Here is a 22,672-nt window from a genome sequence, read left to right as displayed (position 1 = left end):
TTGTCTGAAGAGACTCCTGTGTACATGTGGCCAGCATGACTACACTAAATGTTGTTACCTTCCTACCAAAGTGGTACCTATTTACTAGCATTTGCATGCTTTCGAGCTGCTAGGTTGGCAGAAGCTGGGACTAATGATGGGAGCTCACCCCATCATGTGGTGCTTGGGCCCTGAACTGCCAACCTTCCAACCTTTAATAGTCAGAATTGGCATAATAACCAACCACCACATCCTTTTTATGTTGGACCCGCTAGTTTAGATGGCCTCATTCCTCATGAATGTCTATCCATTTTAATGCTAAGTGGAACATCAAGCTTCAGAGGCCAAGAGCTGTTACTTTAATGTTCTATGTGTAGGTAAGCATCTGTGGGAAACAGAATGTTGGATCTGAATAGAACTTTAGCTTCTTGCCCATACAAAGTCTTACTTGCCTGGAAGACAATTTCATTGCTCAAAAGGTGGAAGAGGCATCAAGGGGGTCAGCTATTTTAGATCTGATCCTAACCATCAGGGATAATCTAGTAAGGATGCCATTAGGTGGGAGTGGTCATGTTCTCCTGGAATTTGTTATACAGTGGGAAGGAGAAGCCAGGCATAGTCAGACATGCATTCTAGACTTTTAGGAAAGCTGATTTCAGTAAACTTAGAGAAATACTGTGGGTGATCTCGTGGTCAGGAATACTAAGAGAGAAGGGAGTTCAGGACGGACAGGAATTTCTCAAAAGGGAGATATTTGAAGGCACAATTTCAAACAGTTCCAATTAGGAGGAAAAATGGGAGATGTCTCAAGAAACCAGGATGGACGACTAAAGAACTTTCAATGGAGCTAAGGTTTAAACGGGGCATGTATAAGAAATGGAAAAGGGGGATAATCACCAAAGAAGAATTCAAACAAATAGTGAGCACATGTAGGTCAGAAAAGCTAAATGCAGAATGAGCTCATCAATAGAAGTATAGTGTCTAGATCAAGGGAAGTAATAGTGCCACTCTATTCTGCCTTGGTCAGGCCTCACCTAGAATACTGTGCCCAGTCCTGGGCACCACAATTCAAAAACGATGCTGTGAAACTGGAGCATGTCCAGAGGAGTGCCAGTAAAATGGTGAAGGGCCTGGAAACCATGCCTTATGAGGAGAAATTTCGGGAGCTGGGTATGTTTAACCTGGAGAAGAGGTGGTTAAGATGTGATATGATAGCCTTGTTTAAATATTTGAAGGGATGTCACTTCGAAGATGGAGCAAGCTGTTTTCTGCTGCTCCAGAGAATAGGACTCGTATAAATGGATGCAAGATACAAGAAAAGAGATTTCAGGATTTCCTCCTCCCTCAAATACAAGCTGACCATACAAGCTGACCAACTCACATATCCACTCAAATCTTAGTAGTAACTCCCCCAAATCATCAAGTTCTAAACATTTATTATACATACCAACTACACATGGTAGGTCCTATGTCCTTACCAGGAACCTCTACAGAAAGTAGAAATTTCATATACAGACTTGGATGGTTGTCACCCGCTGAGAACGCACAAATATCCGAGGTCAGGGACTGCATCCTAAGAAAAATATTAATATATTATTAACGCCTTTGTCAAGCATGTGGGAATCCTATTTATGAAAAACATCTTTTCCCCAAATCCATTTTGTGGACATTCAGCAACTTGTTACGTAATTGCCTATTTTGCTTAATCGTTTTGCTCCCTGTAGTCTTGAGCAGGGCAGGGTACTAAAGCCTCGCCTCTTTTTCAACCCCCTCAAATTGAAGGCAACTGGGATTTCTCTGAAGATGCCAGCCGCAGATGCTGGCGAAACGTCAGGAAGAAAATCTTCTAGAACATGGCCACATAGCCCAAAAAACCCACAAAAAAATCATGGGATAAACATCATTTACACCATAAATTTTTGGTATTGGGATATTTGTAAGACTACTTGCAAACAAAACATAAACAAAAAATCAGTGATTCAGATTTCTCCTTTAGTGCTAGCATGTATTATTTATTGCGCTGTCTGCATGGGAATGGAGATAAATTAACAATTTACTAGCATATTTTTGTGGGGTTTTGGGGCTATGAGGCCATGTTCTAGAAGAGTTTATTCCTGACGTTTCTCCAGCAGCTGTGGCTGGCATCTTCAGAGAATGCTGGCATGGAAGAGAGTGGGGTATATTTACTGTTGGTTGAGAGGAAGTGATTTCCATGTTAATCTGTGTATTGTTTTGTTGTTGAATGGCAAGGCCTACAGGGAGTCCATTTACTTAATGATCCATTGTCTCCTGGGAACCCCCCTCACCCTGGGAGGCTTTCATTTGCATTTGCTGGGTCTTGATTTTGGTGTTTTTCAGGACTGGTAGCCAAACTTAAGGGTTTCCTTTTTCATGTTGAAATTGTCCAGGTGTTTGTGGATTTCAATGGCTTCCCTGGGCATCCTGACCTGATAGTTGGTGGCATGGTCCAGAATTTCAGTGTTTTCAAACAGCATTTTATTTATGCCCAGGATGGCTCATAACATGTTGCAGTCTTGCAGTGTCTCTCATGTTCCTCGATTTGTTGTTTGAATCATGTTGTCTGAGTTGTCTCAGACTGCAGAAATTGTATGGTTTGACCCCAGTTTAACGGCCGTGGCGATATGCTATGGAGTCCTGGGCTTTCTAGTTTGTTGTGGCCCCAGAGCTCTCTGACAAGAGATGGCTAAAATTCTCCTGAAACTTCAAATCCCAGATTTCCATAGCACTGAACCATGGCGGTTGAAGCAGTACCAAACCGCATTATTTCGGCAGTGCAGTTTGACAAATTCTAATATAACAGGAAAGAAAAAAACAAACCTGTCCATTCTTTGTATCTGGACTATGCATAAATTTAGAAATGTCCTTTGAATGCTGAAACAAAACTGCCTATGTTTGGCATATAAATAAAGGTTAATAGTAATAATAATAATAATAATAATAATAATAGTGGTTTGAGTGTTAGACTACAGCTCTGGCTATGAAACCCACCGAGTGGCCTTGAGCAAGTCACACTCTCTCAGCCTCAAAGGGAAGGCAAGGGCACAACTTCGCTGAAAAAACCTTGCCAATAATAATAATGATGATGATGATGATTATGATAATTTTAAACTTTAAAATGTTTAACTTATTTTATCTATTTTAAACATTTAATTAATTTAAATTGTAATTTGATGATTGTTTTTAGTTAAGGGATAAGGGATGGAATTTTAGTTTGTGTATGTTAGGTGTTTATTCATGTGTTTTTGTGTATTTGCTTTTGTAAACTGTTTATGGGCTTTATGTATTTATCTAATTTGTAAACCGCCTTGATCCTTTGGAAAGGTGATATATATATATATATTGTATATTACTATTATTATTAGCTTAGGGTCGCCATAAGTCGGTAATGACTTGAAGGCTCCCCACAACAAGAAGAGGCCTGCATTTGTGCTCTGTGTGTGTGTGTGAGAGAGACTGCAAGTCAACTTCACTTCTCGCGAGATTTCCCCGCCCCCCAGCTTTTGCTAGTTAACAGCCAGGACGGAGGAGGAGGAGGAGGAGGAGGAGACTAGTGTCCCCGGGAGAAGAAGAAGAAGAGGGCAACTTGCCAGGAGATGGGCGGAGCCAATGCGTCCTGCGCGGCGTCACGTACGTACGGTCAACATGGCCGCCTCAGGCGCTTGGGCCGGCGGCGGGGGAGTTGAATTTCAATTGGCGGTTGGAAGCGACGCGCGCCTGCCTGACCAGCCAGCTGGGGAAGCCACTGCGCATGCGCGCCAGAGGCCGAGATGGCGGCCGAGGTGGAGTCCTCGCTGGAGCTGAGTCTGTCGAGCAGCGGCGGCGGCGGCGGCGGCGGCGGCGGCGGCGCTCCTCCTGGGGCCCTTCCCCCGGCGCGTTCCCGCATCTTCAAGATCATCGTCATCGGGGACTCGAACGTGGGCAAGACGTGCCTGACGTACCGCTTCTGCGCCGGACGCTTCCCGGAGCGCACCGAGGCCACCATCGGAGTGGACTTCCGCGAGCGCGCCGTCGACATCGACGCCGAGAGGATCAAGGTGCGACGCCGCCAGGACCCCCTCCGCCCTCCGCCACCGCAGCCTTCTTTGGAGCCAGAACCAGAACTTAGCGCGGGCCTCTGTTGACGGGAGTGTTTTGAAAGCCTTCTCATGCCTGACGTTTCCCTTCAGGGCCCTATGTTTAGAGGCTCCTTTCCCTCCTCTAGGGTCATGGCAACTGCTCTGGCCTTTCTGTGTTGGTTTCCTATGTTGCGTATATATATATATGTGTGTGTGTGTGTGAGCGCATACACACACCTAGATATGCACACACATAGATATATGCATACAGATGCACACACACACACACATATATATATATACACACACGCAGATACACACAGATATACCCACACATAGATATACACACAGAGATACACACACACACACACATATATATATATGCATATACATATACACACACACATAGATATACTCACACAGAGATCTGTACACATGTGTATATATACACACACACACACACACACACATATATATATGCACACATTTATTTATTTAGGTCTTTATATCCCGCCCTTCAGCCCTAATGGCTCTCAGGGCAGCTTACAATATTATTTTAATCAGACAGTTCCCTGCCCTCAGGCTTACAATCTAAAAGACACGAAACAAAAGGAGAACGGAAGGATGGAGGGAAAGGGGATGAGGTCCAGTGGTTCTTCTCTCCCTCTGGGGCCTGGACCAAGGCAGATGGATTGGAGGGAGGGCTCTTCCTTCTTCCAGGTTAGTCCTGATGGAGCTGGACCTGCCTGGTGAACTCCCTCTCAGGCCGGCAGATGGCAGTTGTGGAGGGCAGAGTCTCCTTCCTTCAGGCTGGCCTCTGATGACACTGAACCAGCCTGTTCTCCCCCTCACCAGCCAAAAGATGACAGTTATGGACAGACACATAGACAGATATACACACAAACAGATACATAGATACACAGACAGATGTATGGGCACACACACATAGATACACACACACACAGATACACACACACACATATATATGCACATATGTACACACACACACAGATATATGCACACAGATACACACACACATATCCCTCCACATTTGCAGCTTTGGTTATTCAACAGGCTTGATTAATACGTTCTCTCTAGGAATATCTAGGTCCTCCAGAGCAACTCTATGGTCAACTTGAACCGAAAGTCGCATTGAAGGACCTTGAGATCCCTAGAGAGAACACTCCACTAGGCATTTGTTGCTCCTCCAGTGCACTTCTATGGTCAATGTCTGGCAGATGTTGACCACAGAGTTTCACTGGAGGATCTAGAGATTCCTAGAGAGGTGTTCTCTCAGGTAAAAACATAGGACTTTATCACATGGGAACAATTGGACGTATAAACATGGATTAGCTTGTTAAAACTGTTCATTCACAATTAAGATTTTCACATGACATTGCAATCAAACGGCCAATATCCTGTGAACATCGTGCAGTTGCAATAAAGGTTTTCACACAACGTTGCATTGAAAAGCGATTAATGTGCCATTAACCCGTGAATAACCAGCCAAAATAAACAGCAACAAATTATTCCTGGGAAATCCCAAAAATGCTTTCTTGCTGTTTATTGCCTGGCTATTCCCAGGATAATGGCTCTTTTATCGCACTGTGTCTCAAAATCTTAATTGCAATTTAACAGTAATTGCACGATTTTCATGGGATAAACCCCATTTAAATTTCCAATTTTCCTCCATGTGATAAAGTCCATAGTGTTGGAGTCAACTTGCCAACACACACAGCAATCACGAGAACAACCTCAGGGTGGTTTATAGTGCCTGGAAGTCACCATAGAGAGAAAGCCATGGAGAAAAAGCGAGAAAGCAACCATACTACTGGATCCATTAGGATAATAGTTCTCCCTTTCTGTCTTTAAAGAGACCTGGGAGTTATTCGGTTCCTTTGGAGAGCATGATTTCCCTTCCAAATGTCCCCTTTGCACAGCTCAGGCAGGTTTCCTGCTAAGGAAGGTGAGGACTGAACCCACCTAGTGGACCTGTGAGTGTATCTGTGTGGTGTGTGTCTTCAAGTCATTTCCAACTTATTGTGACCCTAAGGTGACTCTGTCACAGGGTTTTCTTGGCAAGTTTTTTCAGAGGGGGTTTGCTTTTGCTTTCCTCTGAGGCTGAGAGTGTGTGACTTGCCCCAGGCCTCCCAGTAGGTTTATGACTGAGCAGGAATTCAAACCTTGGTCTCCAGAGTCATCGCCTAACGCTCAAATCGCTACACCAAGCTGGCTCTTACTTATTCCAGTTCCCCCCCCCCCCAAAAAAAAGCAAACCTTGATTTTGCCATGATTTTGCCATTCTATTAGATAATTTTACATAATAGGACTTGAGAATCCATGGATATTGGTATCTACAGGGGAATGGGGGTCCTGAAACCAAACCCTGGTGGTTGCCAAGGAGCCAGTGTCATTACGTAACTTGCTCTCTCTTCATCCCACTGATCCATCTTGCAGGAAACATTGGGTTTTTTTGCCACGACAGGAGCTGATGCTACAGATGTCCCTCAAACTCCTTTTCTAAACTATACATTTTATTCCTTATGCCCTACTAAATGACCTGAAGCATTTCTAAATATGTTTTGATATTTTGGTAACCTTTTGGATCTGTTGTATCCTTTTGTTTCTCCTTCTCCCCATACTTGTAAAGTTTTAAATTAAGCAAAGTTTGTTGTTGTTGTTGTTGTTTGCCCTCAATTCGTTTCTTATCATGGGCTTTTCTTGGCAGGTTTTGTCAGAGGGGGTTTGGCATTGCCATCCTCTGAGGATGAGAGCGTGTGACTTGCCCAGAGTTACCCATTGGGTTTCCATGGCCAAGCCGGAATGATACTTAAGATTTTATCATTACAAGTTTAGAGGAGTGATGGCAATTTTGAAGTTTAAGCTGTATAGCTAGCTGCTGCATGCTGAAGATATTAGGAAAATTATTCTGAAATGGACCCCCCCCCCCCGAATGAAAACTTGGTTTCCTTTATACATTTGAAGTTCAGAGGAAACTTTCTTGTGGAGGTGTGCATTTATTTCCATCCTACTAGAGTTTCTCCTCCGTGGCTCCATAAGTGGTAATTACAAATCATCCCTCCCTAGAAGACCCTGATGAAGAAAGTTCACATCTATAGAAAAGTGCTGTCTTGCTGACATAGAAATCAATTGTGTCTGTTCTTTTTTTATTTCTAGATCCAGCTCTGGGATACAGCAGGGCAGGAACGATTCAGGAAAAGCATGGTACAGCACTACTACAGGAATGTTCATGCAGTTGTGTTTGTATATGATATGACAAATCTTGCCAGTTTTCATAGTTTGCCATTATGGATCGAGGAATGCAAACAACACTTACTCACCAATGATATACCTCGGATTTTGGTTGGAAACAAATGTGATCTGAGGAGCGCAATTCAGGTGCCTACGGACGTGGCTCAAAAATTTGCTGACACCCATAGCATGCCGCTGTTTGAAACGTCTGCTAAAAATCCTAATGACAATGATCACGTGGAAGCTATATTTATGACACTGGCTCATAAGCTTAAGAGCCATAAGCCACTCATGCTTAGCCAGCCACCTGATAACACTGTTCACTTAGAACCTGTATCAAAACCTGCCATAACATGTTGGTGTTAGCTCACAGTATTTTTGCAGTCATCCCTTTAGTCTGTTTACCAGTGCTGTAACTGTGTGGTGTTGATGAAGTTCAGGCTTAGTAGGGAATTATGTGGAATCTGCTGAGCACTTTATTGTATGTCCTCACATATAAATGTATTCCACTCTTATATTTGCACTTTGTAAACTGTGGCATCTGAATTAATATTTATCTGGAAAGTAGATTTTTCAAGTGAAGTTTAACCTCTGATTCCAAAGAGCATAGTTTTGAGAACCCCCCCCCCCCCACACACACACACTAAACAAAGATAAATACGTGTGTTAGGTCAAATCACTGATGCCTTTAGTGTTCAGTTTGTGTATACCACCATTCTGTAGAGATCCAAAGACTAATATGAAGTTATAATCTAATGTATTTGTCAAATGGGAGAAATTTACACTTATCTTTCATATTTTAATTGTACAGTAGAGGAAAGACATGAGTGCTAAATAGAATTGCCACTTGCCTTTCATCTCTTTCTACTTTATTATAAACTCTGTAGCTTTATTGGTTACACAAATAATGATTCATATAGTATGTTTTTCTGCCTTAAGTTGTGGTTTTCTTGCCTTCGTGGCATATTTTCATAGCTTTGCACTTTTCTTTAACTATGAGAGAACAAGGGATAGGAACAGCTTTGTAAAAATAATTTAAGAATATTGAAACATTGTTTAACTCGATTATGTTTTTTTCAAGAATAACACGAACATTTAATGGATTATTGAAAACAAAACTAAAACTTAGCTATATTAATATATATTGCTACTGTAACCACAGGAATTGTGTCTTTTCAGTGGTAGCAATGCTTCAGAGATGCATTCATCAATAAGATTGCAAAGTATTGTTGATGAAAACATACATATAACTTTAAAAGTTCCAGAAGAGGACAGATCCATGTATATCCCACTTCCTTCATCACGGGGTCCTTAGTTTCTCTATCCCTGACTCACTGTGGACTCACTTCAACATAGTGAAAGGAAAAGGCAGATAAGGATTACTTACATCATATCTTTGGAATATTTAAAGATACTGCCCAGAGTCCAGCAGAATTCTTCTGTTGGAGATACCATTGCTGTGAGGAATTTGGAGAGAAGGGAAAGGCAAGCCTCCATGAAGTCCCCCCCCCCCCATGCATTCTGAAAATCTGCTCTAAGGTTCTGATAAACCTTCTTGAACCAGTTCTAGGGCAGTACACAGTACTGCAAGAAGGAGGCAAAGTAATTTCTATGTGTTAGCACTTGAGCGGTAGTGTGAAGTTGGATTTCAGCCATGTACACATTTTGCAAGTTAAGATGAGCCTGAAGGCTATGTTATTAATATCCTAAAAAACGACTTGAAGGCACACAATAGGAACAACAACAATGGTGTATTGCTAGATTTGTAATAGTGTAGTGGTAGTTACCTTCTGTACAGCTTTCAAACTAGGCAAAACGTAAATCTTTATTCCAAACACAGATTTAGGATCAGGTTGCATCCAAATGTAGGGTTTGAGATCACAGAGTTAGTACTGTAGTACTAAAACAATGAGGGAGAACAAATGTAGAGCCATGTGAATAGCTGCATCAGAAGAACAAATGGTAACCAAGTTGATTTGTTGTGGATAATATTGAACCTTGTATTTCCAGCAGAAATTGACCATAGGGTCCCACTGGAGGATTTTTAGATGCCTAGGGTGATTAATTTTCCCCCCTGGACATGGGTAAATTAAACCAGTCTCCGCAGATATGGAAATCATACTTTATTTTATTTTTGAAATAGTTTGAAACAAACCCTTCAGCATCTATAGTAGGTAATAAAATTACTACTTGAAAACCTTAGCTATTAAAATATGCAGAATATTCTGCACCATGATATATAAACCAGAATAAAGACAGCAGTGTTCCATAAGAAAAGTTAATGAGATTCTAATAACTGTTGAAAGGCCTCTTCAGATCTGTTTGCAGTATAGGCAACCTATATGACAGGGCTGTCTTGATAATTTTGCGTGGACGTCTTTCGGCCATTATACCTATCCTTGTTTCTTATCCTTCCCACACCACTTAAGAAATTCAAGGTGGTGGTGGGGGAGTTGGCCTTACTGTGCTCATTTTGTAATATGCATTAGTGGCACAAGTGACCAGATAAAGGCCTTCCATCACTGTACTGTCAGCAAGTGAATGTTATGGTGCCTGTTTTCAAGAATAACGCTACAGAGTTTCATGTTCTTGCTAAGGATGGCAACCACTCCATTCAAAAATATTTATTTATATGAGTTTTAAGTTACTAGCAATATTGACTTAAACATGAATCCATCTGCAGAATTACAACAGTTTTGAAGAAAAGAAGTACAGTGGAACCTCGCCGTTCCGGATCCCGCCGTGTATGGCGATTTCCGCCTATGCTCGAGCCCCATTGTAAACAATGGGGCTCATGCATGGCGGTGCGGAGGTGCGCGGGGCGCAATGGGCATGCGTGCGGCGCAACAGGCACACGCACCCATTCAACTGAATGGGACGCGCCGCCCCTTCCACCCCGCGCACGCCCAGCAGCTTGAGCGCGTACGCTCAAAGCTGCTTTAAAAAAGTCCGTGCATGCGGAGGCCCCACTGTATACAGTGGGGCCTTGCTATCCATAGGCTTGTCATCTGAAGATTTAAGCATCTGGCAGATGGCGAGCCTCGTTGTCCCCAATGGTGCTGCGTGCATGCAGCCGCATGCACGTTTAACCACCATTAAGAACAAAGGGGTGAGGTCCTGCATTTTTCCGTATTCGCCGGGTAGTGGTGGGTGTGAATGGATCCCCCACGAATACAAAGGTCCGACTGTACTTCCTTTGTTTTCAGATGATGCATGCACATACCCATTGCTCTTGGTGCTATCACAGGCATGACATTGACATGTGCATGAATGAGAATGGGGATTCTTTTTTATTTCATGTATGTGTATACTGCTTTTTCTTTCACAAATGTAGCTAACAGTAATAGTCTGGAATGCGTCTTCTAAGAAGTGCTAGCTTCCAGCTCTTTTGTAACATGTTGATGTATTAAAAATCAGCTGTCCCATAATTGAAGGTATCTTTTTAATGTAAGATTTTTATTGCTCTATTAGATTAGCTACACATTATTTACTGAAGTATAAATATATTGCAGTGGTCTTAGTCTTAAATTTTTATTTCAATATCAATAAGGGATTGTTGCAATTCTCCTGATCCTCCTCATTCTTCATTTATGGAATATATTATACATGCCCTTAATTTTACATGTTGTCCTAGGCTGTGCACAACCTTTTGGTTATATAAAAAGGAAAAAGAATGCATGAAACTCAGCTCACTATTGGATTTTATTCAGAGGAAATGGAATATCAGTATTGTATGTGAACAACTGAAGAACAATTTGCTAAATGTAGTTTGCTTACTCTATTTCGTCTGTGTGCTGCTATTGGAACAACTAAATTTGAGTGCACAATGAAGCTTAAGCTTGTCTTCAAGATTGTCTTCAATCATGTTATGGTAAAAGTTCAATTTAATAGCCAAATAATGTGAAGATAGGCAATATTCTGTTACCGGTGCAATTTAAAAGGTTACTGCATTCTAGATTTAGGAAAATAGATGTATTGCATCTTAAGCAGCATAAAATGCAGGGAGCACAATCGGACAGATATGTGAGTGGATTGTGTCCAATATTTTTAGATAGTCTCTTCTTTCTTTAAACCCCCCCCCTTTTTTTTTTTTTTTTTTGGAGGCAGAGCATCTTATCACTGCAGCTGTGAAAGAGTTTTATTGTTTAGCTTTTTTATAACACTTAAAAAGGGATTTTTGTTTTTTTTAAAATCTGCTCTAAACATGAATTTTATTTTATTTTATTTTACATACTTTCCAGGAATAATCATTTTTTTAATGCTACATATCTTTAGTGATTTTTAATTATACAATTTTTCAAATATGGTTTACATTCCTCTTTAGAGGATTTACCCGTTTATTTCACATGTTTAATCCATTTCTGTAAAGGATTGATTTGAATGCAAACCAAATCATTTCATGTCTAAATTTTACCATCTCAAAGCAAGCACAAAAATACAAAGTTCTGTAAGCACACTGAGTGGAAAGTTACAGAATAATGCATGTAAATTCAACATATCAAGGCTTCCTTTGTTCCTAATGGCAACAACCTTTGAAATGGTTATATAATTATTCTGACATATAATGTAACACTCAGCTTTACTATTTTAGCACCAATTATTTTGATAGTATTATAACATACAGAATATCAGTGATCTAAAATATTTCTGAATTTAATAATGCTTTACTCCAAAATGTCATGTTTGTTTTGTCCAAAATAAAATGAAGGATTTTTGTATGTCTCAAAATGATCACAATGTGCCACTGTCTTAAATAAATAAATACTAGCTAATGAAAAGCTTTTGGGTGCTCTTTTCCCCCACTCTAGTTGACTGCTAGCTGATATGTTACATTGTACATTTATATTGGTAGTTCAGAAGTTTGGGGGGGGGGGGGGCTGAATTCCTTGTAATGAACCTGTTCAGTATAGTCTAGATCAGTAGTCCCCAAATTGTGCTCTTTAAGGGATTTTGGACTTCAGCTCCCAAAATCCCAGACTATTGGCCAACATAGCTGAGGCTTCTGGGAGAAAGTCCAAAATCTCTTAAAGGGCAGTTTGGGGACCACTAGTCTAGATAATAAATCCTACCAATCCATACAATGAATCATGTAGCATGGTGGATTCTTAGGTGTGGGTGTACACAACACCGTAAGGGTACATACTTAAGGGTTTTTTTAATACCCCTCTCAAGTGTAAATGTTTGGGGGGAGTGAAAGTAGAAACAATCCAAATATTTAATTTCCTGCATAGGTAGAAAGTTGTTTATGAAGAAAGCCTCCCTTGTGGATTGATGTAGTAACTGTCAATATTCTGCCTATACTCCAGCTGTGTGACAGCCTGAATTGAATGAATGCAATCCATCTTTAGTGCTAGAGAAGCTCCACTCAGCTGTTAGGGTTGGCAACTGTGGGAAAAGAGCGATTTTTGCCTTTGGATTGGACCACAAATATGCATTTTCAGATGAGTGTGTGTGTTGAAGGGTTAAGGGGGAGTTTGAAAGGAACTGTCATTCCAGGAATATTTTGGTGACATGTTGGCAATTTGGGGGACTTGCCCAATTTTGGATTAAATCTGGGGATCTAGAATTTTGGAATGGGGGGGTTTGAGAGCTTCAAAAAGTGTTTGGGGGAACACTTCCCCACCCGTTTAAAGCCAGGGCTCCAGGCATGATAGAGGAGCCTTGTTAGGGGCAGCGGGTTAGTCTTTTTTCCAACTGTGTGGCAGAAAAATTCAGATAATGTAATGTAGCACATGAAGATGGAAACAGCGCCTGTAGATATTTTGCCTGTACAGTTGGCCCTTATACACGGATTTTTTATACACGGATTCAAGCTACATGGTTTGAAAATATTCAAAAAAAGTATAAATTTCAAATATCAAACCTTGATTTTCCATTTTTTATAAGGAACATCATTTTGCTATGTCATTATATTTAATGGGACTTGAGCATGCAGGAACTTAGTTAACCCACGGGGGATCTTGGAACCAAACCCCAGCGTATAACAAGGGTCCACTGTACTTCATCATTAGGGCTTTTACACTGTGGGTCTGTCTATAGCATAACAACTGCCAGGTGAATGTCAGTGTTTCAGCCTAAACGGAAAGGTAACAAATAACAATAGATATGTAAGAATATGTATGAGGCATGTTGGTGTGAGGAAAAGTAGGATCTGTAATTCCAGCAGGGAGAAAAACCAGAAGTTAAGGCGGTCCCCTGGTATCACGCCCTAAACCAGCTGGAAACCTCAAGCCTCTTACTTGTATGGAGCCTGATGTTTGCACCTTCATGACTTTGGTGCAGAGCAGACAGCTGGGAAGGAACTATCAGGCCAGGACTTCAGCAACCTCACGGCACACTCTTGAAACCATGCAGCCAGGAACAGGATTTTTCCACTCCTTTTTGCTCTGTTCATTTGGACCAGAGCACAGAATCAGAGCAGCTTCCAGCTGCTTTGGGGGCATGTGTTGTTTGAACACAGTGCCCCCAAAACACATGAAGAGGTACATTTTAGTGAATTTCTCTAGATGAATTGAGGGAATTGAGAGGCTAATGTCTCTCTGAAGTAGTTCTATTCAGGAACTAGCTAATGTTCACACTACATATTACTGTTTTCCCCTTTCTGTAATAATAGAATTCATCTTTGTACAAAACCTATTCGCAATTCCCTGTATAGCAAAGAAATCTACATATGGAAATTTTCTGTATACAGGTTCCATTTTACTTCAGGTGCTTATTGCCATTGGAGGAAGAAGGGGATTACAGTAATTTTATAAAAAAAAAATTGGGACTAAATTTAAATATATAGGAAGGTGGGGTGAAGTGTCTTGGCTGTATAGGAAACACCACTTCTGAATTTTCAAGCTACTTTGTTCAAGAATGCCAGTAGTTTTTCAGTTATCTCTGAAAGAATTTCACAGAATTTCCAGACATATCCTTAAATTATAAAGAGTCTCTTAAACAAATCCTTGTTGATTTTTTTAAGTGAGTCGAATGTATGGAGGAGGTTTGGTCATTTCATCATCATCTTCCACATTTACATCTGGAAGTTTTACTGGAGAATTAAAAATTCTGTCTGTTTGACCTAGAACACAACATAAAGAAATATATAAATAAAGGTGTAAGCATTTATCATTGTACATGTGTGCCTGAGTGTGATGAACCTGTCACTTACACCAAAGCCCTCATGTATTCATGACCTGACTTACTAATTTAGTAACTCCCAAAGCAGCCAGTGTGATATACAGTGCACCCGCGTCATACACGGGTGCATTATATGCTGCTTTCAGCATATACTGAAAGCAGTATTGCTTCTTCTGGCGCTGAGCGCCAGAAGAAACAATGGTACATACACCACCACACGCACAAGCCCCATTACTTGTAATGGGGCTCGAGCATATGCCCTTTTTGTTTAATGAGGGAGGAGGAGGGTCTGGAATGGATCCCCTGCGTAAAACAAGGGCGCACTGTGCCTGTATTTATTTGATGGTTGGATTAGGTCTCTAGCAGACCAAGATTTGAATCCCTACTCAGCCACAAAAACCCACTGGGGGAACTTGGGAAAATCACATTCAGCCTAAGACGAAAGCAATAGCAGCCCACTACCCCCAAATAACTCTTGCCTATGATGGAGTCACCGTACAACAGAGTTGACTTTAACACATATAACGAGGATATTAGCAATCTGAACAGTAACATTAAAAAGGAAAGAGTGACTACATACCAGATGAAATGCAAACTAATTCTGAAGTTTGGAGCTGGTCTTCATTGGAATGTAACCATTCCTATAAAGAGGATGAGAATACTAAAATAGGCTTTCGTGAAAATGTTATAATATACACTTCTCTCTCTAAATTTGCTGGGGTTAGGGGCACAGGACCCCTGTGAAAGTGAAAAAAACTGCAAATAAATAAACAGTACTTTTTTAACCTGAGAGAACACCTCTAGGAATTTCTAGGTCCTCCAGCAGAAATCTGTGGTCAACATCTGCCAGAATTTGACCATAGAATCATGTTGCAGGACCTAAAAATGCTTAGAGAAGTGTTTTAGGTCCTCCAGTGCAACTTGTATGGTCAACTTCCAGCAGACGTTCTCTGGAAGACCTAGAGATTCCTAGGGAGAGAGCATATTAATCAAATCCACAAATAATCAAAGCTGCAAAAGTCAAAGCCACAAATATAGAGGGATGAGTGTAGATGCAAATCTAGGCTGGAAATTGATACCACACATATGACAATTCCATATTTACACCTCCTATGTAGTCACAATCATGGTACTACTGCCACAATAAAAATTGCTCCTCTAAATCTACTTTACAGGGCATCAGCTGCACCAAGAGAAGGGTGTCTGTTCTGTTGGTGATCAAGGCAGGAGATAGATTATGTTTCCATCCCCTTCTACCAGTGAGCTAGGCTTAGACATTCAGATGTAGGAAGCTTGCAGCCTCACTCACAGGGACGAGGTGGTTGGAATCATCACTTATTTGTGCCTCATTGCCCACAGAATGTCCTTCCTTCTCCCAGTGTGGTTGATGGTTTGGGTAGGTAGGCCTTAGTTGTGAAAATGTGGCTAAGTAGCCCATGTAGAATTCTAGCTCTAATATTTATGTGTAATTTCACTGTTTCTTTAGCTAAAAAATCACTACATACAATAAAAAAATAAAATAAAAGCCTGTACAGTTCAATTTTTGTTGTTAAGTAACCCTCAAGTCAATCTCAACCCATGGCGACCCTGTGGATGAGACGTCTCCAAGATTCCCTGTCCTCCACTGCTCTGCTTAGTTCCTGCAAAATTATATCTATGACTTCAATAGCGTCCAACTATCTAGCATGCACCATTCTTCTGTTTCTACTTTCCTCCACCTTTCCTATTATTGTTTTTTCTCATGAGTTATGCCTTCTCATAATGTATGCGAAGTAAGACAGCCTCAGTTTTGTCATCTTGACTTCCAGGGAGATTTATGGCTTGATCTGCTCTAGGACCCATTTGCTTGTCTTTTTGGCTGTCCATGGAATCCTCAGCACTCTTCTCTAGCACCACATCTTGAATGAACTGATTTTCTTCCTATCGTCTTTCTTAACTGTCCTGCTCTCACATCCATAAATGGTAATAGGGAATACAATGGCTTGTATGATTCTAACTTTTGGACTCAGTTGTATATCTTTGCATTTAGGATCTTTTCTAGTTCTTTCATAGCCACTCTCTCCATTCTTAATCTTCTTTTGATTTCCTGGTTTCAGTGTCCATTCATATCAATGTTTGATCCCAGGTATGAGAACTCCTTTACTATTTCTATTGCTTCATTGTCTAGGTTGAATTTACAGTTCAATACCTTCATACAATTTAATAAAAAGAAACTATTAAATCATATCCGCTCATGTATGCTCTAAAATCTGCTGAGGCCCTACTCCAAATGCCTTCTCTTCACAGTACAAGCTAACTGAATACACTGCTTACTTATGATGATGATTCTACTTACAAATCCAGTTATGCTGTCATAGCAGGAACAACATGGCAGACTTCGGCTACTAACATAGGCAATAATTAGCACAATAAAGGCACTAGCAATAGATGCAATCAGGAGTGTGATGTTGGCTCCTTCCACAAGTTTATCAAGCACAAATAACTGTAATGTATAAAACAAAGCAAAGCCAACTAGTGAGTGTGTATAATCAAAATGAAATTAATTCAAGTTGTTATTTTGAAGAGCAAAAGTCTTTACTGCTGCAAAGTTTTAAAAATTAGAATTAAAGAATGAACAAACCACTTTTCAGATTATGATGTGCTTGCCTACTCCTTGTCTGTAAATGAACTATAGAAGAACTTGTAAAATGACTGCACTAAAAAACAATACACTGACAACACAGTTATGCCAATATTTCATGTCTCAACTATGAAAAAGTATGATGGTGCTACTTAGGCTCCTTCCCCACCATCTTCTTGTGTCTCTAATTTGAATGCAAATCTTAATTAGTCAGACTTCTTTCATTTAAAATTGCTCATTTGGTTTCTATCCTGAGTTAACAACGTTCACAATGATATCATATTTTAATATGATAGATTTTCATATCAAAACTTGATCTTAATTACATTTTAAAAAGCATACTTATCATGACAATGAAAATGAGAGTTTCTGGTTCATGAAGAAAAAGGAAATACTGACAAAAAACTAGATATAGTGGAATGCAACACTTTTTATTTTGTTGTATATTGCTTAGCTGACCTATATTAGGAAAGTGGGTACCATTTATTTATTTATTTAAGATATTTCTGTGTCTCCTTCCTTCATCTGGGAGTGTCCATGAGGCTCCCACCTCAGGATGGATGCTAGCCAACAACCACATATGAGAGCCAGCCTCAAAGGCTCTTCTGTTGTCATTTAGGTAATTTTTTAAATGTAATCTTTCCTTTCCCAAAATGAATTTCCTGATACAATAAGTGTAAGATTTTCTTTTATTTTTATTTTTTACCTTACAAGAGCATCCCAAATTTTTTTCTTGTTTCTACCACAAGCTCATACTGCACTGGCTTTGCTACAGCCTACTTGATATACAGTCAACCCTCCATATCCACAGATTCTACATCCATAGATTCAACCATCCACAGTTTGAAAATGTTATTTTAAAAAAATCCAAATAGCAAACCATGATTTTGCCATTTCATATAAGGGATACATTTTACTACTACATTGTATATAATGGGACTTCAGCATCCATGGATTTTGGGATCTATAGGATCCTGGAACCAAATCACAGCGGATATCAAGGGTCCATTGTAGATACCAAATACAGTATTATTACATATCATTAATATCAGAGCCAATATAGTGTAGTGGTTAGAGCATTGGATTATGACTCTGGTGACCAAGGTTTCCCCACTTGGTCATGAAAACCTACTAAGTAGCCTTGGGCAAGTCACACCTTCTCAGCCTCAGAGAAAATCCAAAGCAAACCTCTTTTGAACAAAACTTTCCAAGAAAACCCAAGGATAAGGCCACCTTAGGGTTTCCTTAAGTTGGGAATGACTTGAAGGTACACAACAACAACAACAGCAACAACAACAACCATATCACTTACATTATACATTACTTAGTCTAGGTACTTCGTATAGTATATACTTTTGGTGGAAGATTGTCATATCATATAGACATGGATAGTCTAGCCTTATAGCTCTTATCATCTTGCTTAGATAGATATCAAATGCAAGGTATGCAGTACTATCTCTTATAAGAAACTTCTCTCAAATTTACAAAGGACATAGTACTCATAGTACACAGCATTAGTAAGGGAACAACATCTTAGACAGTATCAAAAGCTGTATTTATCTGTTGAGGAAATATATAGAGGGCATTTCACATCACACGCAGGCATTCTCAATGTATTTCATTAACTCAACATAGCTACTTGTAATAGAAAGTTAATGTTCTCCCTATTCAGACTGGCATGAATACAGCGTTCTCCCCCATTCCGGGTTTTCCATTCAGCCTTTTGCATGCTGCCACCTTCTTTGGTGCACTCAGATATTGGCCCCCATTTTGCTGTTTTTCTCTCTCATATAAGGTTTTGCTTATACAGTGGGCCCTTGTTATCCACTGGGGTTTGGTTCCAGGATCCCCCATGGATAACAAGATCCGTGGATGCTCAAGTCCCATTAAATACAATGGCATAGCAAAATGGTGTCTCTTATATCAAATGGAAAATCAAGGTTTGCTATTTGGAATTTACACTTTTTTTTAATACTGTCAAACCGTGGATGCTTGAATATGTGGGAAAAAAATTGGTGGATAAGGAGGGCCAACTGTTCTATCTTAGCCAGTAATCATAGTGCACCTAAAAGAGGCAAAATATTAGACTCACAAATTCTGACTGTCAGCCTAGGTTTCCTGATTTGTTAAATCTGTGTACTTTCACAGTGTGGTCGTATCTCCCAGATGTTCTTGGTCTTTTTTAATTTTCACATTATCTTTCATTTACCTTTTAGTCAGCTTCCAAAATTTCACACCAAGTATTTTACACTTTCACTATCTTTTAACTCAGGCACATATTAAACTTAAACTGCACTTTTAAAAACCAGTGGACACTCACTTTCATATTAACACCATTTTATTCTCCACCCATGTCCTGAAACTGGCAGAATAGAAATAACAATAGAGCATCCACATTATAACACTATAATGGCTTGTTCTAAACAGTGTGCTATGTTTTCAAAAAGTGTAGGAAGGTAATAAGGCATATTTCTGAGCATATTTGATACTTACTAAAACTGGATGATTGGTGGGTACACTATCAAAGCTCTTATATTTTTCACCATATTCTAATGTTATGGCGGCATAGATAATTACAATTAGAGTTGTGAGACAGGAAAACACAGAAGCAATTATCATTGCATACACCTGTACAAAAGACAAGGGGATAGAGAACACAGACTTGAAACAGGAAATAATATATCAGTTTGTACATCAAAATGAAGAGTGAAAATGAACAGACATATTTTATGCCCTACACACACACACACACACACACACACACACGCACACACACACACACACAGACACTATTTTCAAAAGAAAGAAACCATCCTGAGCAAGATTTGTTTTCATAATGCAGTGTCTCGATGTGATTATGACCTCCTGTACACAAACACAGTCCTGATGCTCTCGCCAAAAGAGATAACTGATACTCCTGGAAACTTCAAGGAGTGGCAGTTCTCCAGTACAAGTTACTTGGTGCCTTATTATGACCCCCAACTTCTGCACAGGGATTTTACAAAACCAGCAACGGACTTCTGGGCACTCCCAGTTTCATTTTCTTTTGAATTAAAAAAACAATTAAGTTTAAATATTACAAATTAAAAATGTAAAAAAATGCTAAACACAATTCTACATCATTACCTGAAAACAAGTTACAACATTTGAAGATCTTCCCGGGATACAAAACAAATTTCATTGCAAGAAAAATTGATCAAAAATGATTGCTGAGTTTCCTTTAATGAATCCTCTCCAGAAGTGCCTGTGACATGTCAATGGAGTAATTCTACCATCCTTTGCATGATTTATAAAGTTAATAAACTAAGGTTGGCATCCTGTTTAGTATTTAAGATGTTATGAGACTGTTTGTGTTCAGTACCTTCAAGCTATTTCCGACTTAGGGTGATCTTAAAGTGACCCTACCAGTGGGTTTTCTGGGATTGAGAGTGTGTGACTCACCCAAGATCACCCAGTGGGTTTCTGTGGCCCAAGCGGGAACTCAAACTGTTCTCTAGAGTTTTAGTCCAGTGCTCTAAGCACTATGCCATGCTGGCTCACAAAACTGACTTAGAATATTTACAACATGGTAAATTTTGGAATTCACTTTTATGATCATTGTACTATTGCAATGACCAAAGCTCCCCCAAAGCTATCAGAGAAGCCAGGTAGCCCTGCCAACAGAGGGATTTCCAAGGTGCTAGGAAGTAGGGTAGTGAAAGCATCCAGACTTCTCCCAGAAACAAAACACTTTGTGATAAGCAGTTGTGACAGAACCCTGAAGGGAGGGAGTAGAGACTTCACTCTCTATCCTGCTCCACCAACACCTTGGAGATCCCTCCATTGGTGGGGCTGCCTAGCTTATAGGGTAGGTTTTGGGGAGTTGTGTCAAGAGGCATAGCCATGGTGACAGAGCTCTGCCATTTTAGCTATACCTCCTGATGCAAGACCTCATCCTAAGTAGCCTCAAAAGTATCACTGCCTCTTTGTTCACTTATATACTTGATCTGATATGCTAGTAACATTAAATTATAGATTTTACAATACCATAAATCTAGATTTAGGTTTAGATGGAGTAGGAGTTTTTATTTTCAAGGGTTAGTGAAGCCCACATCAAGTACTAGCGGCCAAAACTCTACCCCCAGACCACGAGAGTTTTCCCAAATCTTGTCTATCAAAAGTTGAATATGAAATTCTACTTTAAACAAACAGAGAAAATTAAATAGGAACGCACCAGAACTGGATTCTTTTTCTGAGAAGAAAACAAAGCCATAATTCCAGGAATACTCATGAACTGCAGAATAGAAAATAGATTCATTTAAAAACCTTGCATGTAAAGATATACTATGATTAATCTTTGCACAGAAAAAGGTGTAAAGTTGTTTGGTTTCACAATGGTCAAAACAGATCAAGGTACTCCAAGATATGTTATACTATGATATGACTCTGGACACTAAGATGTGCAATCTCCATTTGTTGTAATAGTGTTTGTGTGACATTTCAGTGCTCTGCTATTGAAAGGCTGCATAGAAGCTACATTTTTTTACGTAGTTTCCACTCTAGGCAACCAGTTCTAGAATAAGAGACAGCAGGTCTATAAAGTGCAAATACAGAGCAAGGTTTTGTTCCACCATATGTACACATGGTTTACTCATACTTCTTTTGGTGTTCTGGGATGATTTCAAGGAAAGGTATTTTGAAATTGGGAGAGGGAATAATATTCACATTGTTGTGTGCTTTCAAGTGCATTTCTGACATATCATGGGGTTCTGTTGACAAGATTTGTTCATAGCTTTGGCTTTGCCTTCCTCTGAGTCTGAGAAAATGTGGCTTGCCCAAAGTCACTCAGTGGTTTCCATGGCTGAGCAGGGATTTGAACTCTGGTCTCCAGAATACTAGTCCAGCACCCAAATTACTATACCACATTGGCTCTATTAGCTACAAATTCTGGGATTGAGATTCTTGGTCAAGTACACAAATTCATTTTTATTTTTTATTTGTGGAAAATAAATTGGCACATAATGATATGAATATTGTCAGTTTAGGGACCACTGCTCATTGCAAACTCAATGAAGTTAGTTCATCCCCAAAGTGAAGGTGTTACAACCAAAGCTTCAAAGAGATACTTTTTTCATCTACAACTTCCAGAATCCCACAACCCCAAGGATTCTGGGGACTGTACTCCAAACCAATAACATTTTTAACATTTAAATTTTCCCCCTTAGGATTGTGGCTGAGTGCACCATGCACTATATCAAGACCCAAAAGTACTTCCAGCTGTATACCTTTTTACAACACATATGCCTCCTTGTGAAGTAAGTAGTAGTAAGTTCTCTGGAACAGGGAGCAAGAGGAAAATGCATTATACATAATTTTCTAACTGTATCTAATATAAAGAAAAAAGAGGGGGTAGGTAAAATAGCTTACCACTCCAGCCCAGATAGGTATCCTAGATTTACTCAGTGCTGATTCCTTTCTGTTTGCACCATCTATTATTCCACTGACGATGCAAATTGTGGCACAAGCTATTTGGAAGAGTCCCAAAATAACCATACTTTTCTGGTTGAAGATGAAATATCTGTAGCGATCCATTTTGGTAAATGCTCACTTTAAATAGTTTGTCCAGTTTGGGATGAAGTGCAAG

The 22,672-nt window shown here is 39.9% G+C and overlaps 2 protein-coding genes across 2 annotated transcripts; one reads left to right on the top strand and one right to left on the bottom strand.

The window, feature by feature from the left end:
* Positions 1–3,767: 3,767 nt before the first annotated feature.
* Positions 3,768–12,085, top strand: RAB33B (RAB33B, member RAS oncogene family). The gene is made up of 2 exons (XM_089525775.1): positions 3,768–4,034; positions 7,233–12,085. The coding sequence occupies exons 1-2, from the start codon at positions 3,768–3,770 to the stop codon at positions 7,671–7,673; spliced, it is 708 nt and encodes a 235-aa protein (XP_089381901.1). The 3' UTR covers positions 7,674–12,085.
* Positions 12,086–13,994: 1,909 nt separating this feature from the next.
* Positions 13,995–22,650, bottom strand: LOC149312958 (uncharacterized). Its single transcript, XM_089525774.1, has 6 exons — positions 22,456–22,650; positions 21,263–21,322; positions 19,543–19,677; positions 16,765–16,911; positions 15,010–15,070; positions 13,995–14,370 (listed from the first exon to the last, which is right to left on the bottom strand). Exons 1-6 carry the CDS (start codon positions 22,618–22,620, stop codon positions 14,267–14,269), a joined length of 672 nt encoding a protein of 223 aa, XP_089381900.1. The 5' UTR covers positions 22,621–22,650; the 3' UTR covers positions 13,995–14,266.
* Positions 22,651–22,672: the final 22 nt, after the last annotated feature.

Source organism: Sceloporus occidentalis, unplaced genomic scaffold, assembly GCF_023333645.1.
Source record: "Sceloporus occidentalis isolate IW3139 unplaced genomic scaffold, rSceOcc1.0.p SCAF_5, whole genome shotgun sequence".
NCBI classification, from domain to species: Eukaryota; Metazoa; Chordata; class Lepidosauria; order Squamata; family Phrynosomatidae; genus Sceloporus; species Sceloporus occidentalis.
The sequence above is the reverse complement of the archived record's forward strand: the minus strand, read 5'-3'. Positions and strand labels throughout refer to the sequence as shown.

Bases quoted from the DNA above. Each gene is read 5' to 3' on its own strand.
- RAB33B (XM_089525775.1), top strand. From the start codon at position 3,768: ATGGCGGCCGAGGTGGAGTCCTCGCTGGAGCTGAGTCTGTCGAGCAGC. The intron at 4,035-7,232 runs GTGCGACGCCGC...TTTTATTTCTAG, and splicing joins TCGACGCCGAGAGGATCAAG to ATCCAGCTCTGGGATACAGC.
- LOC149312958 (XM_089525774.1), bottom strand. From the start codon at position 22,620: ATGGATCGCTACAGATATTTCATCTTCAACCAGAAAAGTATGGTTATT. The intron at 21,323-22,455 runs GTAAGCTATTTT...TCTATTCTGCAG, and splicing joins TACCTATCTGGGCTGGAGTG to TTCATGAGTATTCCTGGAAT. The intron at 16,912-19,542 runs GTAAGTATCAAA...TATACATTACAG, and splicing joins CCACCAATCATCCAGTTTTA to TTATTTGTGCTTGATAAACT.